We start from the raw sequence: 18,048 nt of genomic DNA on the forward strand, positions 1-18,048 counted from the left end.
CTTCCTACAGAGAAGGTGCTCGTAAGGTTATTTTAAATAACTTACTTCGTCAAAAGGACAGAACGGGAGAGAAGGACCCCAGGAAGACCTCCAAGCCGGACGCTCCCTTTCCCTACGCGAGCTGCTGGTCCCGGCCGGCACCACCGTCTCACCCAGTGATTTACAGACACTCGCGGCCAGGGGCCGCGCAGCCGGAGGAGATGAGTCACCCTGGCGTGGCCTCGGGCGCCGACCCCTGCCCCGCCCCCGCCGCCCAAGCTGCGGACCTCACGGCGCGAGACGCCCGGTCTCGGGCGGACCGAGGCGCGGGTCCGGGGGGCAGGCCCGCGCTCGCCCCGCCCGGTGCCCCGAGCTTCGGGGCCTGCGCCCGCCCGGGAGCAATGGCGACGACGCCCAAACTACCTCGCTGATCCAGCCCCCAGGCAGTGCCCTCACGGGGTGCCGGGTTCCCGCGGGCTGCGGCGGCCTTAGCTCCGATATAGGCGTCCCCGCTCCCTCGCCCGCCCCCGCCCGCCCGCCCGGCGATCCCATCAGCTCCGGCCGCAGCCATTTTGGAGCAAGCGGAGACAAAGAGCCAGTCATTGCTGCCGCCCCCACCAGGCCCCAGCCGCGGTCCCCGCCCGTCTTGTCCTCCGGGTCGTCAGCTCTGGCCCGTCCGGCAACCTGCACCCCACCATCCCCACCAGACCAAGGACTCCCGGGCCCCCAGCCCACTAGCCCGCAAACCCCCGGCCGCCCGCCCGCGCCTCGGCTTCTGCCGCTCGCAGCCATTGGCCGCGCCTTTTAAGTGCACAGTACGGCCAATCACGGGACGCCGGGCAGCCGGGCGGGGGGGCGCCGCGGCCAATGGTGAGGCGCCGGGCGGCGGGCGGGGGCGGGCACGCCGCCGCGCCTGCGCACCGCGTTGCCACCGCCCTCCCCCCGCCCGGCCGCCCGCGCCCCCCGCCCGGCCGCCGCCCCCGCCCGCCCGGCGCGCGCCGCCCCCCGCCCGCCCCCGCGGCCGCCCGCCCGCCCGCCCGCCGCCCGCGCGGAGCCTCCTCCCCGCCCAGCGCCGGCCGAGCGGCGGCGGCGGCGGGCCGAGGAGGAAAGATGGCGGCGGGCTCGGATCTGCTGGACGAGGTCTTCTTCAACAGCGAGGTGGACGAGAAAGTGGTGAGCGACCTGGTGGGCTCGCTCGAGTCGCAGCTGGCGGCCAGCGCGGCCCACCACCACCACCTCGCGCCCCGCGCGCCCGAGGCGCGGGCCGCGGCCGCCGGCGCGCTCGGGAACCATGTCGGAGCCGGAGCCGTGCCGGCCGAGGGCGCGCCCGCAGCGGCGCCGGAGCCGCCCCCCGCAGGTAGAGCGCGGCGCGGCCTGAGCGCGGGCGGCCGCCGGCCGGGCCCGCGTCCTCACCGCGCCGCCCCGCTTGTCTCCGCAGGGCCCGCCGCGAAGCTGAGCGCGCTCGAGGCCGGCGCGGGCGCCGGGGCCGGAGCCGGAGCGGGCGCCGCGGCCGGGGCCTGCCCGCCGGGGGCAGCGGCCGCGCCCGAGCCCGCCGCCAAGCCTGCCGCCCGCAACGGCCCGCCCGGCGGCCCCGGCGCCGCGCAAACTTTGAATGGGAGCGCCGCGCTGGGGAACTCGCTCCGCGCCGCCGCCGCACCTGCTGTCAGCCTGCTCCACAACGGGCCCGCGCCCGCGCCGCCGCCGCCCAAGCCCGCCGCCGCCACTGTCATCCAGACGCCGCCCTTCCTCGGCGCCCCCGCCGCGCCCGCGCCCCGCGTCCCTCGCCCCCCGCGGCCCCTGCGCCCGCCGCGCCCCCTGCGCCCCCGCGCCCGCCGCCGCCGCCCCGCCGCCACCGCCGCCCGCGGCCGCCAGCCTGGCCCGGCCGCCCGGGCCCCCGGCCGGACCCCCGGCGGCCGCGCAGAACGGGGGCAGCGCCGCCCCCGCGCCCGCCCCCACGCCCGCCCCCGCGCCCGCCCCGGCCCCCGCGCCCGCGCCCGCCCCGGCGCCCGCCGCCAACAGTCAGCCCGGGCCCGCCGCCGCGCCCGCGCAGGTGGCCAAGGCCGACTCGCCCAAGACCGCTTTGCAGCCGGCGCCCCCGCCGCCGCAGACCCTGGCGACCAGCTGCCCGGCCGGCGCGGGGTCCGGCATGATCCTCGGGCCAACTATGCAAGGGGCACTGCCCGCCGCCGCCGCCGCCGGCCTCCCGCCGCCGGCCCCGGGCACCCCCACCGGGCTGCCCAAGGGCTCGGCCAGCGCGGTGACCCAGAGCCTGCCCAGGACGCCCTCGGCCACCACCGGCGGGATCCGGGCCACGCTGACGCCCACGGTCCTCGCCCCACGCCTGCCGCAGCCGCCGCAGAACCCCACCAACATCCAGAACTTCCAGCTGCCCCCAGGTGAGTGGCCGCGCCGCCGAGCGGCTGTGTGTGTGCTCCCCAGCCGGGAGTCCAGGAAGTTGTCTGGCTGGCAGGACGCGGAGGTCATGAGCCCTGCCAGTGCGTCTCTGCCCCGGTCCGGGCCGGTCCCGGGCCTGTATGTGCTCTAGTGTTGCGTGATGTGGCGGCGGGGGCCTCTTAGCTGTGCGGGGCTTGGCTTCTACTGTCCACTTTGCGTTGGGGAACTTTCTCTGTTGGGACTTCCGCCGAGTGGGCCCTCTTCTCTCCTCCTGGCCTTGTGTGTCCCTGCCCGGTGCCCCCACAGTGGACAGCAGTAGCAGCTGGCGCTCTCAGGACAACTTGCTGGGTTATTCAGTCTGGACTGGTGACTTCCCCACGCTTGGCTGTTCTCTCCCTGGTTTCTGGGATCAGGCATATGGTTTGTGTCCTCACTGAACTCTTCTGCTCTGTTACTGGGCTGGTCTGTGATTGGTGTCCCCTTCTGGTGGTCTAGGGACCCCCTTTCCCGGTGAGGTCAGGGGAGTGACGCCCCCTCCGTGAGGCTGGGCAAGCCTGCGTGGAAAGCTTTTGCTCCCCTGCTGACACCAGGATGGCAGAGTTCCCAGGTGAGCTTGTAGGGATCCTGGGGCACACACCCTTCCTGGTCACAGCCCTTGCCGCACGCGGCTCCTGCAGTCGTTTTTCAGCACTTCCCGTAGTGGCCGTGTGGTTCTGCACGGAGTCCTCACTTGGAGGACGCCCGGTTGCTTTGATTGTCACCAGTGCAGTCAGCGGTGGACTGGGGCTCCCGGTTCAGTGAGTCCTTTGGAGGTACAGCTGGTGTAGGAGGGCAGGCAGTGTCTCCAAACCTACGCTCCATCTTCTGTCCTCTGGGCAGCTTTTTAAGGCCATCTAGGTCCCCGTGGCATTAAGTGTGTCCCGCTGCTTGCTTTCGGGCTTCCTGGGCAGAGAGAAACCCCAGCACTGGAGGCTCCCAGTCTCTGCTTCCATCCCTGGCCTCGCCTGCGTGGACGCAGAGCGCTCCTCCCCTGCCGTGTAGTAACATGTGCTGGCGGCAGGAGTAGTGGAAACAGCACCGCCTGTGTGTGCGTCCCCTCGTGCTTTCTGAAGCAGCCGTTGGTCACCTTGAGAGGATTTCAGCGTCTTAGAAGGAAGGTCTTGTTGTCACAGTGCCGTGAGGTTTGGAGCGGTGGCGGCACCTGGCAGGGATCTGATTTCACACCACAGAAGGGAGGAGGCAAGGTTCCAGCCAAGAGTGCTGTTTGGGGGTGGTCGTGAGGGCTGCCCTGATCCCAGGAGGAGGTGCTGTGAAATAGGTACCTGAGAGGTGCAGGGTGCCTCTTACAACATGCTTTGTTTTTGAGTTTGTAGGAGGTTTTCATTAAAGGTTCTGTTTTGCACATTATGTGTATTTTGATCTTTTAGTGGAAAATATGTTTGATCTCTAGTGACGCTTAAAAAAGAGAAGTCATGGTGGTAACAGGTTATGTAAAACGTCAAAATACTTTTTAGTTACTCATTAAAGTATCCCTCAGTGGTCCTCAGCCCCTGCCCCACTCCTGGCCAGGACAGTTCCCTGCATGACGCTTTTGTTCTGAAAACTGTCAGTGAAGTTTGTGAGTCAGTGGAGCTGGTGAGGCTGGCGCTGTGCCCGGGGAGGAGGCCCCCCGGGGCACTCGTGTGATGCCTGTAGGTGTGGCGGTTTGGGGCTGACTGGATCCCCTCGCCTCTGCATAGGTGCAGCCTTCACTGCCTGCCGCCTTCTGGGGGAGGAAGCTGTGGTTCTGAAAGGGCGCCTCTGTCAGCTTTGTCATGATTGACCCTGGACGCACTTTCATCTCCTGTTCTACCGGCGGTGTTAAGGATGTCTGCATGTGACAAGTAGGCGACTCCTTGAAGAAAACTGTAAAAGTGCTGACTCTTTGCATGAGTTCTCATGAGTCTTTGCGGTAGTCCCGTGTGTGTGTGTGTGTGTGTGTGTGTGTGTGTAGAACAGCTCATGTTGACATTTGGGTGACAAATGTGGAGAGCTGTGCTTTAAAGGGGCCAAATGCTTTCTAGAAAATAAACTCACATCCATCTCTTCATGCTTCCCCTACCCCCACAGTCGATCCGCTCATTTGGAGCTCTGATTGATTCTGTTCCATCATTTTAATAAAAGCAGGAGCAGAAGAAGCATAGTTAAAACTACTACCAGTTCCCCACAACAAAGTCCTTTCTTTTAAATAGTACAAATTAATTTTATAAATGAAAGTGACAGATTATGAATATTCAGTTACCTCATGTAATTGATCGATTGGAAGACACTAAGTTCTACTTGAGGTCTCCTGTTCATTGAAAGCTCTCATCGTAAAAATGTATAAAGCGGAGGTGGAATTAACTTGTGAAAATAGCTATCGCCTGGCTGATAATGCACTCTGGTTAGTACTCAGGGGTTAGGGGTGGGCAGGGTTTTCAAAGCTACACATAGGTGTCAAGTGAAATAACAGACTGTTGGCAATTGGAGTACCTGTGAGAGAGGCCTGCCCCACTGTTGGTGGGTGGTGGTGATGGAAACAGAGGGACAGAGTCAGCCTTCACTGAGTCCCTGAGGGCCGGCAGGCCTTGCGTATTTCATCCTCCCAGTCCACTGTAAGCTCCTGTTGAATTTGGTTTCAGTAGATTCAGTTTTGATGTCTTTGTCAGGATGGTTTTGTAAAGAGACGTTGATGTTATTGTGATTAATTTAGTTGTTTGAAGGAACCAGAGTCTCAGTTTTAATCTGCTGTGGGGAATATTGAGAACATGTGAGTCTTCAGAGAGATTGTTGCAGCAAAGGCGGTGGTCCCAAGAACAGTGAAGAGCACTAGTTAGTTCTATACAGCTTAGAGTAGTCATAACATAAAAGTAATATTATGATTGTAGTTGAAAGGAGAGAAAAGTGATATGACACCAAAATTAGCATGTGCGCAAATGGTTTTAAGAGATCTTTTCAGATAGGTGTTACGTTAGAGATGCTCATTTCTAAAGGTTATCTTTTGTTGGCAAGTTTGCATTTTCAGTAGTGTGTGTCTCTGTCTGTTCTGCTTTCATGGAGAATTTGTCCTCCTGTGATGCTCAGGTTTGGCTGAAGTACAGTTCTCATTCTAGGAGAGAACGCCTTTCCTCCATATCCTGGCTTCAGGACTGACTTGGCATGGGGCTGACTTAAGATGAATAGTCTTAAGGTGGCTGTGCTTGGAAAGACGGGTCTAGGGTGGGGTTCCCATCCTCGGTGAATGGAACTGTTGGATGGTGGGGAAAGAGGAAGAAGAACCTGGGGGCCAACTTCTGTGTAGACCGGGTTGAGTTCTGGGATGGTGGACCCTGAGCAGGATGGCAGGGCTTGGGGCTCAGGATGTTCTGGTGGCCGACTTCTGCAGAAGTGTTTGGCACAAGGGATAGCCTTAGGAGTTTATGTGTTGTCACTTGAGCGCACTCTTCACCTGGGACAGAAGACATGGTTCCTGGGGCCTCAGTTTCCCTAGGTAGAGAGTGGGCTTGACCCTGTTGTGAAGGCTGTGAAACTGCATTGGGATGAACCGTGCACAACTGTCAAGTAGTGTTTGTTCACATGCTGTCTCAGCTCCCTGGCCTTTGTCATCAGCTTCAAGCAGTACGTCCTATGGATGTAGCCGAGTCTACAGGATGGTGTTATTCCCATCAAAACTGTGCCCAGATTGGATAGGTTCTCAGCACCCTGGGGAGCCTGGTTCTGTAGGTGAGAAAGTTGCTGAGGTTTCACAAGTGGGCTGCGGATCTGGGGGATGTGTCCTGACAGACATGGGGGACACGGAGTGCAACTCTCTGCGGAGAGAGTAGACCTGGGTAGGGGCTCACTTTAGGCCAAAGGCCTTGGCCAAGTTTTCCTCTTGATGTACTTAGATAACAGTGGGATTTGAAAAGAAGGAAGAAAAATAACTTTGGGGCAGCTCTGCTCAGCGACAGATGAGGTGATGTCTCTGAGGTCACTTCTCCACTGTCAGCTTGGGGGAGGCCCTCAGTGGACAAGCAGGTGGTCCCTCCTCCCGCTTTCTGCCCCACCTTCTGTCCTGACTGTCCCCGTCTCTTTAGTGTGGACATAGCTATCTTGGTGATGTGGCCTGGGATGATGTCCCATGCCCACGTAGGGGTCTTTGGGACTGATGATCCTCACATTTTAGCAGCAACCAGGAAAGGCACCCCCAGGCCTTTTGGGGATGTCTCTTCTCACTGCTCACTATGCTCCAGGGCAGTGAACCCTGCCCTAGTGGTGGACTCACCGGAGTTTGAGAAGTTTGAGAACAGTCAGTCCTGCTGCAGGAGGGGTCAGTCCTTAACTGTTAGGGCTCTGGAAGGAACCAGTTAGGAAGATGGTCTCCTGGCTGGTGGGTGGCCATCCTGTCTCCCTGGATGGTGGGGGTGGAGCCTGGACTCCTCAGATACCTTCAAAGTGGCTGACTGGTGGGCGCTGGGCCCCCAGCGGTGGGGTGGGATCAGAACAGGACTGGCCCGGTTCTGCCCTGCCCTGGCTTGGGAGGTGGCAGAGGGAAAGAGCAGTAGGGGCAGGCGCACCTGTTTGTTTCTTTGAAATCGTAATGAGATGACGGTGGTTCTGACATGCTTCTTGAGCCCATTGCAGTGTGTAAATGTAAGCTTTCCTCGTCATAAGTGATACGTCTGAAGAAAGCTTTTTTTATAAATCACTAGTTGTGTGTGAGTTGATCAAAACATAATTAAAACTGTTTTTGAAAATCTTGAAGCAGAGATTTGAAAGGACTCTGGAGAAACTTGCCTGAGCTTTGGGGTAATTTGCATCTTTCTCAAAAGCGCTTTTCCTTGTCTTCAAGTTGATAACAAGCAGGAGACTCAGGTTTTCAGACTGTCTTGATTGACTCTGTCGCTGCTTGGGGCTCTCACCTCCGAGATTTGTCTTTGGCTGGAGGTTGGCAGCCTATTGTTTAATCAGGCTTTTGATAGTAACAGGACAAACTGAGAAAGAAAAGCAAGTGAGAGGGGAGCTGCACAGGACCCTCCGTCCTGGGTGTTGTGTGCCTGGCGGGTGACTGCATTGCGCTGTTTCCTTTCGGGCCTAAGGGGTCAGGCCCCTGGTCTGTAAATTACAAACACTGCACTTCAGACCATCTTAGAATAATTGTTCTTTAACGCCGAGTGAAGTAGATTAAGTGCTATAAAATTATGTTTGAAAGTTGGAAACTTTATATTTCTAGGATAGGGCCATGCAAGCTTTAAATGAACAGTTTTGAATTTTACATATTCTCAAATAGCTACACCAAGAAATTAAAACCTTCAGAAGACAAAGTTGTCCACAATTTAGATTCCTCCCTTGCTCCCAGTTTGAGAAGCGCATGGATGCCACACCTGTTTCTTGTCTGGCTGCCCGCCTGGCTGCGCTGCTGCTCGGGGGTGGGTGGAGGCTGTGTGTGGGTGGAGGGGGGAGCCCCCCACCCTCCCAGCGTGGGCTTCCTGATGGACGTGACGCAGGCCTGTGAGCGCAGAGCCCCTCTGCAGCCCTGCGGGCCTGTGAAGCTGGGTCGGACGTTTGTCCTTCCCTCCCCAAGTTAGAGCCTGAATGGGACCTTTCTGTGTTTTCCATGTGGCCTGGGAGGACGGCACATGCCTGCTGATGTTGAGCCCCAAACTTGGGAGGTATGTGACCAGGTGAAGAGGAGGGTGCAGGGGGTCGGTGCTGATGCTGGGGAACTTGTGTCCTGGAGGGCTTGGTATTGTCTGAGTATCGTCCCGCTCCAGAGATGGGGAAATCCTAATACAGTTCTTCAAATTGGATGTTGGATTTCAGAACTTAGGGGCAAGTGGTAAGAAGGTTCTACCTTGTGAGTGACTTGTTTGGGGGGTCAGTGGCCTGAGTGAACACTGAATGGACAGGGCAGGACTCAGAGACCTCAGTCCGCTCCCCAGTGCTGGGCGTGGCTGGCCTGCTGGTCAGGCAGAAAGGGCCCGGTGGGGTCAGCAAGGAGGCCACGGGCTTTGGAGAGGAAGTGTATACTGTGCTTACACCTGAGTCTCGGGGTCGGGGGGAGAAGGCAGCTTTTCTGCTCTTTGTGCTGAAGTACGTGGACAGCCACTCAGGAAAGGTGTACAAAGGAGTTTGTACAGCTCTCACAGGGGGGCTGGTCTTCATGAAGTTTGTTCAGATGGACGCCAGGCGTTAGTGAGCTCAGCATGGAAGAGACAGGCCTGTGTCGAGCCTTTTTGATCTTGTAAAAATGCTGTAAAATAATAGCATCTCAAGTATCACGGTGACTATTCAAAGAGTTATAAAGGAATATGTTCTTGATTTTGTAAAAATAAAACTGTGTTATACAAATTGTCGGTCACTTGAAAATGATTTCTTTGCCCACTTGTTTTTTCTGATCATAAAATTAGTTTTATTCATTATAGGAAGTTTGGAAAGAGAGGAAAAGTGTAAGGAGGGAGAAGACATCACTTGTAACCTCACTTTGTTGGCCGGGTCTCATTTTGGCGATGTCATCTCAGCCCATGTCGGGTGCAGAAGTGTTTCTAACTTTTACGGAGTCGGGGTCACTGCATAAGGGCCGCCTTCTCCTAAGTTTTGGGTGTGGCTCCCACCCCTCAGTGGTCTTTTCAGTTCCCTTTGGTGCCCCTCTGCCTCGGGCCAGCACTTCATCTCAGCACCGTGACACCCTGCAGTGCTCATGTCCACTGGTCTGGCGTGGCCGTCCCATGTCCACTCTGTGCGCCTGCTGTGCTGAACGTTTTCAAGTCTTTGATACAGGTGTCTTTTGAAGGACTCGACTGTTTACGCTTTTAAAACCGTGGTGTTTAGAAACATGGCCAAAATGTGACTTTTTAGAAACCAGCAGTGTTCTAAAGATTTCCTTTAGCAAGTCGTATCTGGTTTCGTGTCTGGATTCTTAAACCTTGTGAGGGTAATTAGGCCCTTGGTTGATGGAGGTGTTGGTGGAGATCGTGTCCTGCTTTCCAGGCGTGGACTGAGCGAGTGAGCCAGGCTGCTGTGGATGCCAGCGTCCAGGCTGGGGCCCCAGACCCACAGAGCCCCTGCTGTTGGGGGCTTGGTTTTGCGGGTTTCTTACCCCAGGTTGATGAAGGAGTGGACAAGGGACCAGAAGCCCTTCCGAGCAGGCAGTTGAGGCCTGGGTGGTGAGAAGGGAGCTGCATGCTGCTGGGGACCTGGGTTCAGGAGAGAAAGGGGCCAGTGCGGGGACTTGAGAGCAGGTCAGGGAGGAGAGCCCAAGCTGGGGGAGCTGCGGGGGCTGGCTGGGGGCTGGCTGGGGGCCGGCTGGTCACAGAGCTGTGCATTCAGAAGTGCTGGGGGTTGAGTTTATTCCAGGGTTCTCAGCTGGGCAGTGGTCAGATCTGAGCTGTGTTATGAGAGCACTTTGTGTGTGTGGAATACAGGGGTGAGGTAGGTAGAGGCAGGTTGGCCAGCAGGGGTTGGTGGTGGCCAGGGAAGCATCCAGGCGTAGGCAGGCAGCCGGGCCTGGGATGCCAGTGTTGACTTGGAGCATGGTGGGCCTACTGATAGGTTGGAGGTCAGGGGTAAGGACAGGGCCTCCTGGGGCCAGTGAGTTTGGGGACTGGGGTGACATGAAAGAAGGTGGAACATTCCCTGGGGGCCAGTGGGGGTGGGCACAAGTATGCTTGTTTGGAGATGTTAAATTTGAGATGCCTGTTTGTAGAGGAAATGGAGGGAGTTGAATATAAGCAGAAGATTGAGGGAGAGGTCGGAAGAGGTCAGAATTTGGGAGTCGTGGTGTTTGATGGAATTTTTCGTCGTGGGGTCACCCCCACGGGAGCCTCAGTGCAGATCCAGAGAGAGAAAGCTGCCTTCTGGGACAAGGTGGAGAAGGGCAGACCCTGCTGGGCAGAGGGTAAGGTGGAAGGGGGGAGTCTGAATGCTGCCAGTCCTTCTGGGTAGAGTATTTTGTGATGTTGGAAGTTGTCACTGGGGAAGTGCTGTCCGCTGGCCTCTCTGCCTTGTTATGAAGACCCCCTAGAATGAATGTCAGTACTCTCCTTGTGGGGCTCGAAGTCAGCGAGCCCAGGCGTGTGCAGTCCTTGACTCCTGCCATGTGCCGGTGGGTAGGCATCTGTAGGTCTTCAGGGGCCTGTTGGTTTCTGGAGCTGATGGTTCCCTGCAGATGACCACCTTTGAAGATGCTGAGACTGGAGGTGAGTCGCTTTTCAAGGACCTAATGGCCACTTACCAAGGGCCTGGGATGGGTGCCGCCCTCCTTCCGGTATGCCCTCTGGGCTGTGCCCACTGGAGCAGCTGGTATTCAGGGACCAGGCTCTGCACAGGGAAAGCCTGCATGTGGAGACGCTGTCCCAGGGAGCATGCTCGCTTCCTGTCTGGAGAGCAGGCGTGGCAGGGTGTGGAGTGCCCGGCTGTGGGCTTCTCCTGGCGGCAGGAGCTGTGCTCCGTGGTCCTGGCTTTGAAAGGCCCCTTATGGCCCCTGCAAGCGCTCCGGTAGAGGCCACCCTGCTGACTGGGAGGGTGAGCTGTCAGGAGGCACCCTGGCCTCAAAGGGCAGAGGCCACGACTCCTCCAGCTGGGCCCTGAAGGCACAGAGCTGTTTCCGTGGACAGTCAGTGGCCCTATTCGTGGCCCCACAGGCCAGGGTGGTGATTCCAGACCTGGGCTGCTCATTGATCAGCAAGCATGAACTGAGCACCAAGTTCAAGTCCGACCTGGTGCTGAAGCAGGACTGTCCTGTCCTCAGGGAGTGCCCTTCTGATGGGCGGGGCATGGCTGAACCTCTGCGGGTCAGTGGGGGTGGGGCTAGTGGAATGTCATTTCTGAGTTGCCGTGTCATTAGTCACTCCCTCCCTTGGTGTAATTTCTCAAAATAGGCTTTCTGCCTGTTCTGTTCAGTTCTGGATGCTCCGCAGTTTCCTCTGCTGCTTTGGACTGATTAGATAACAAGTCAGGTTTCATGCCGCTTAGTGACGCGTTTTGCAGTTAAACTCAGTTCAGAATGTCCACCTTGAAAGTCCTCGGGTGATGAAGACAGCCTCCAGCTGGGCCATGGGGATGATGGGCGAAGAGCTCATTAGGGATCGTGTGGGTCCAGGCAAGGCTCCCAATCTCTGTGTGCCTTGGCAGCCTGGCCTGGGCCCTCGTGGGCCGACTCTGCTTTCCGTCCATGCTGAGCAGTTGGGAAACCACACGCCTCTGAGTGTCTCTGAGGCTGCGCTTGGGGGTGGTGTTGGCTTGGTGACCTTGGGGGCTGCCGGCTGCTGGGGACCTGCCACCCTAGAGAGAAGTGTCCTGTTCCGGCCTAGCCACCGCAAGGTGGGGCAGGCCGTGCGGGGACGCGTGGGCACAGGCAGAGCTGTCAGAGCATCTGAGCTCCATTCCCTGGGTCAGCACGGCTGGCCAGCAGGAGTACCCTGTGTGCAGGGAGGGGGTGCCCAGGGTGAGCCCACTTCCATGGCTGTGCAGGGACACTGCTGGGATCAGTGTGTTCCCACCTGTTTTGTGTCGTGTGTTCCTTCACTTGAGGGCAGTTGTCCAGAGGATGGGCTTGAACCCTCTGAAGGTGTGGCTTCAGAACCCGTGGCCCCCGGCAGAGCAGGCCCTTCCTCAGGACAATGGGTCTCTCCCTGAGGCTTGTCTCCAGGAGCTCCAGACAGCAGGGCAGGTGTTCTGAGTCTGTGTAGGTGGGACTTTCTGGGAATTACCCATTGGTCTCGATGGTGGTCTCATCAGTGAAGCAGGGCACCTGGGCCTTGCTCTGCCTTGACTTCCGTGTTGGCATGGCGCTCATGTGGGGAGTCCCGGAGACCTGGGGGTGTTTGTGGACAGTCCATCGTTTAGCGGACTGGCCGAAACTTCAGGAAGCATTGGTTGAGACGGAGGCCAGTGGAGGGCATGGTGTGTGTTTGGATGTGAGGTGTGTAGAGTTGAATGAGTCACAGTCTCTGGTCATTTACCAGTTAAATAATCACCTGTGACACCCCTGGCAGGAGACCGGGGTCTCTGCCTGCCTCCCGTGTAATGGTTGGACCCTACCTCCCCACTGCAGCAGCCCGTGTCCCCACTTGTGGTCACCACACCCTCGTTTTCCGCTCCTACCCGCTCGGGGCATCTTACTATACATAGCCGAACCATGTGTTGGATTTTGTTGTCCCTCTGTAGAGAGAGCTGTGCTGTGGGCCATTTTCTGGGGCCTTCGGTGTTATGGTGCAGGGGTGCCCCTCCTGTAGGGTGGGTGGTGTTTTGTTGTGTGGGGATCCTTGCCCCAGTCTCCAGTGGGGGAGCAGAGGGCACAGACCTGTTGTGGGAGGAATTGTCATCCAGGAAGCGTTGCCACTTCCCAGCAGCATGTGGGACATCCTGCGAGCAGGCCAGTGACTCCCTTAGGAAAGTCACATGCTTGGTTCTAGAAGTTTGAGTTTGGGTCGTCTACCCACATGAGTGTGAGTCAGGAAGTGGGTTCAGGGCTGGGACCTAGAAAGGGGTTCTTAAAAGGGGGATTGCTCTTCACACCACAGGGACTGTGTGCTCACCTGGTTTGGGGGAGGGTAGGATAGCCGGGAGAATAGAAGCTGCCAGAGATGGGTTCTGGGTGTTGTGACCCCTAGAGGGTAGAACAGGTGGAGCCTGCGAAGGATGCTGTGGAGGAGAGAGGGCAGCGTGCGTCCCAGCCACCGGACTGCCAGGGGATTCCTGTCCATCTACTCTCTTCTCCTCTTGCGAGCTTAGTACCTCTTAGGTTCCTTTACTCTTGGTTTAGAGGGTCTTGGAGTGGGAGGAGATTGTTCCACTATCAGCCAGTCACTCAGAGGCTGTTTCTCCGGTGGGGTTTGGGGCTATACCCTGGACTGTCCAGTCCAGTTCAGTCGCTCAGTCATGTCCGACTCTTCGCGACCCCATGAATCGCGGCACGCCAGGCCTCCCTGTCCATCACCAACACCTGGAGTTTACTCAAACTCATGTCCATCAAGTCAGTGATGCCATCCAGCCATCTCATCCTTTGTCCTCCCCTTCTCCTCCTGCCCCCAATCCCTCCCAGCATCGGAGTCTTTTCCAGTGAGTCAACTCTTTGCATGAGGTGGCCAAAGTATTGGAGTTTCAGCTTTAATATCAGTCCTTCCAATGAACACCCAGGACTGATCTCCTTTAGAATGGACTGGTTGGGTCTCCTTGCAGTCCAAGGGACTCTCAAGAGTCTTCTCCAACACCACAGTTCAAAAGCATCAATTCTTCGGCGCTCAGCCTTCTTCACAGTCCAACTCTCACATCCATACATGACCACTGGAAAAACCATAGCCTTGACTAGACGGACCTTTGTTGGCAAAGTAATGTCTCTGCTTTTGAATATACTATCTAGGTTGGTCATAACTTTTCTTCCAAGGAGTAAGTGTTTTTTAATTTCATGGCTGCAGTCACCATCTGCAGTGATTTTGGAGCCCAAAAAAATAAAGTCTGACACTGTGTCCACTGTTGCCCCATCTATTTCCCATGAAGTGATGGGACTAGATGCCATGATCTTCGTTTTCTGAATGTTGAGCTTTAAACCAACTTTTTCACTCTCCTCTTTTACTTTCATCAAGAGGCTTTTAAGTTCCTCTTCACTTTCTGCCATAAGGGTGGTGTCATCTGCATATCTGAGGTTATTGATATTTCTCCCGGCAATCTTGATTCCTTCTTGTGCTTCTTCCAGCCCAGCGTTTCTCATGATGTACTCTGCATATAAGTTAAATAAGCAGGGTGACAATATACAGCCTTAACAGACTCCTTTTCCTATTTGGAACCACTCTGTTTTTCCATGTCCAGTTCTAACTGTTGCTTCCTGACCTGCATACAGATCTCTTAAGAGGCAGGTTAGGTGGTCTGGTATTATTGTGATCCACACAGTCAAAGGGTTTGGCATAGTCAATAAAGCAGAAATAGATGTTTTTCTGGAACTCTCTTGCTTTTTCGATTATCCAGTGGATGTTGGCAATTTGATCTCTGGTTCCTCTGCCTTTTCTAAAACCAGCTTGAACATCTGGAAGTTCACGGTTCACGTATTGCTGAAGACTGGCTTGGAGAATTTTGAGCATTACTTTACTAGTGTGTGAGATGAGTGCAATGGTGCGGTAGTCTGAACATTCTTTGGCATTGCCTTTCTTGCGTTTGGAATGAAAACTGACCTTTTCCAGTCCTGTGGCCACTGCTGGGTTTTCCAAATTTGCTGGCATAGTGAGTGCAGCACTTACACAGCATCATCTTTCAGGATTTGAAACAGCTCAACTGGAATTCCATACAAGCAAAAGTAGATTAAAAAATAATAATTTTTTAAAAAGCATTTTTAGTTTCACAACAATTTAAGAGGAAAATCTAGCGATTTTCTATACACCCCTGCCCCCAACACACACAACCTCCCTCAGCATCCACAACCCCCACCAGAAGATGCATTTGTTACAGCTGGTAAGCCTGCATTGGCGCATCGCCCACAGTTTCTAGCCGGGCTCGCTGCCGTGCTGTGCCTTCTGTGGGTCTGGACGAGCGTGTCATGCTGCGTCTCCATCATGACAGCGTCACACAGAGTGCTTTACTGCCCACACAGTGCTTGGTGCTCCATCTTGTTGTCCCTCTTCTTCAACCCCTGGCAACCACTCATCTTTTCACTCTCTCCATAGTTTTGTCTTTTCCAGAATGGCATATGCTACTGCTGCTAAGTCACTTCAGTCGTGTCCGACTCTGTGTGACCCCATAGACGGCAGCCCACCAGGCTCCCCCGTCTCTGGGATTCTCCAGGCAAAAACACTGGAGTGGGTTGCCATTTCCTTCTCCAGTGCATGAAGTGAAAAGTGAAAGGGAAGTCGCTCCGTTGTGTCCAACTCTTAGTGACCCCATGTACTGCAGCCTACCAGGCTCCTTCGTCCATAGGATTTTCCAGGCAAGAGTACTGGGGTGGGGTGCCATTGCCTTCTCCTAGAATGGCATATAGTTGGAACCATACGCTATTGCTGTTTTCCCTGATTGGCTTCTTTCTTTGGTAATATGCACTCAGGGTTTCACCGTGTCTTTGTCATGGCTTGATGGTTCATTTCTATTGATCACTCTGTGACGCTCCACCATCCGGGCGCTCTACTGTTTGTTTATCAATCACCTAGTGAAGGGCATCTTGGTTTCTTCCAAGTTTTGACACTTCCCCGTATGGCTGCTGTAACGTCCATATGCGGGTTGTCGTGTGGATGTAAGTTTTAGCTCTTTTAGGTAAATAGGAGCAAGAGTTGCTGCATTGTATGGTAAGAAACTGCCAAACTGTCTTCCCAAGTGACCGCACCGTTTCACATCCCGCCAGCAGTGAGCGAGTGTTCCTGTTGCCCCACACCCTCACCAGCACTCGGTGTTGTCAGTGTTCTGGGTTTCAGCCTTTCTATTTGGAGTGTGGTAGCATCTCGTTGCTTTCGGAGAAAGCAATGGCACCCCACTCCAGTACTGTTGCCTGGAAAATCCCATGGACGGAGGAGCCTGGTAGGCTGCAGTCCATGGGGTCGCTAAGAGTCGGACATGACTGAGCGACTTCCCTTTCACTTTTCACGTTCATGCATTGGAGAAGGAAATGGCAACCCACTCCAGTGTTCTTGCCTGGAGAATCCCAGGGACGGGGGAGCCTGGTGGGCTGCCGTCTATGGGGTTGCACAGAGTCGGACATGACTGAAGTGACTTAGCAGCAGTAGTAGCAGCAGCAGCAGCATCTTGTTGCTTTAATTCGGGTTTCTCTGATGACATATGGAAATGTGGAGCATCTCTCCGTGTGCTTGTTTGCCTTCTGTACTTTGCTGAGATACCTGTTTAGGTCTTTGGCCTATTTCCAATTAGGTTGTTTGTTTTCTTGATGAGTTTTAAGAGTTATTTGCATATTTTGGATTACAGTTTATCGATGTGTCTTTTGCAAGTATTTTCTTCTCCCAGTCTATGACTTGTCTTCTCGTTCTCTTGATATTGTCTTTTGTAGAACAGATGTTTTCAGTTTTGATGAAATTCAGCCTATCAGTTTTCTCTTTTATGGGCTGTGCCTTTGGTGTTGTATCTGAAAAGGCATCACTGTGCCTGCATCACCTAGGTTTTTTTCTGTTATCTTCTAGGAGTTTCATAGTTTGCACCTTACATTTAGGTCTGTGATACATTTGAGTTCATTCCTGTGATGGGTGTAAGGTCTGTGTCTAGAGTCATCTTTTGCTGGTGGAGGGGTGTCCAGTGGTTCTAGTACCATTTGTTGAAGAGACTGTCTTTGCTCTGTTGTGTTGTTTTGCTCTTTTGTCCAAGATCGGTTGACTGTGTTTATGGGGGTCTGTTTCTGGGCTCTCTGCTTTGTTCCATTGATCTGTTTGTTCTTTCCCTGAACCACTCTGTCTCCACTACTGTAGCATTTTAGTAAGTGCTGAAGCCGGGTACTCACTCCACTGTTCTCCTTCAGTGCTCTAGGGCCCGTGCTGGGTCTTTGGCCTCCTCTCCATGTGAACTTCAGAATCTGCTTGTTGATACTCATGAAATAATGCACTGGGATTTTGATTGGGAATGTGTTGAGTCTACAGATCAAGTTGGGAAGAACTAACATCTAGACAGTATCGAGCCTTTCTCTACATAAATGTGGAATATCCATTTCTTCGTTGATTTAGTTCTCCTTTGACTTAATTCATCATTGTAGGCATTATGTTAGATTTATAACGAATCCTGAAAGATGATGCTGTGAAAGTGCTGCACTCACTATGCCAACAAATTTGGAAAACTCAGCAGTGGCCACAGGACTGGAAAAGGTCAGTTTTCATTCCAATCCCAAAGAAAGGCAATGCCAAGAATGCTCAAACTACCGCACAGTTGCACTCATCTCACATGCTAGTAAAGTAATGCTCAAAATTCTCCAAGCCAGTCTTCAGCAATACGTGAACCGTGAACTTCTTGATGTTCAAGCTGGTTTTAGAAAAGGCAGAGGAACCAGAGATCAAACTGCCAACATCTGCTGGATCATGGAAAAAGCAAGAGAGTTCCAGAAAAACATCTATTTCTGCTTTATTGACTATGCCAAAGCCTTTGACTGTGTGGATCACAATAAACTGGAAAATTCTTCAAGAGATGAGAATACCAGACCACCTGACCTGCCTCTTGAGAAATCTGTATGCAGGTCAGGAAGTAACAGTTAGAACTGGACATGGAACAACAGACTGGTTCCAAATAGGAAAAGGAGTCTGTCAAGGCTGTATATTGTCACCCTGCTTATTTAACTTATATGCAGAGTACATCATGAGAAACGCTGGGCTGGAAGAAACACAAGCTGGACTCAAGATTGGCGGGAAAAATATCAATAACCTCAGATATGCAGATGACACCACCCTTATGGCAGAAAGTGAAGAGGAACTAAAAAGCCTCTTGATGAAAGTAAAAGAGGAGAGTGAAAAAGTTGGTTTAAAGCTCAACATTCAGAAAACGAAGATCATGGCATCTAGTCCCATCACTTCATGGGAAATAGATGGGGCAACAGTGGACACAGTGTCAGACTTTATTTTTTTGGGCTCCAAAATCACTGCAGATGGTGACTGCAGCCATGAAATTAAAAGACACTTACTCCTTGGAAGAAAAGTTATGACCAACCTAGATAGTATATTCAAAAGCAGAGACATTACTTTGCCAACAAAGGTCCGTCTAGTCAAGGCT

General features: G+C 54.7%; 1 protein-coding gene across 1 annotated transcript in view; it reads left to right on the plus strand.

The window, feature by feature from the left end:
* The window catches only part of TAF4 (TATA-box binding protein associated factor 4), a 65,320-nt gene continuing 48,315 nt past the window's right edge, over positions 1,044-18,048 (plus strand). Inside the window, 3 exon segments of the mRNA XM_018057598.1 lie at positions 1,044-1,750; positions 1,753-1,793; positions 1,796-2,375. Of these exon segments, the coding sequence (XP_017913087.1) occupies positions 1,090-1,750; positions 1,753-1,793; positions 1,796-2,375 (1,282 nt within the window). The 5' untranslated portion in view covers positions 1,044-1,089.

The sequence above is a fragment of the Capra hircus genome, chromosome 13 (genome assembly GCF_001704415.2).
Source record: "Capra hircus breed San Clemente chromosome 13, ASM170441v1, whole genome shotgun sequence".
Classification (NCBI taxonomy): Eukaryota; Metazoa; Chordata; class Mammalia; order Artiodactyla; family Bovidae; genus Capra; species Capra hircus.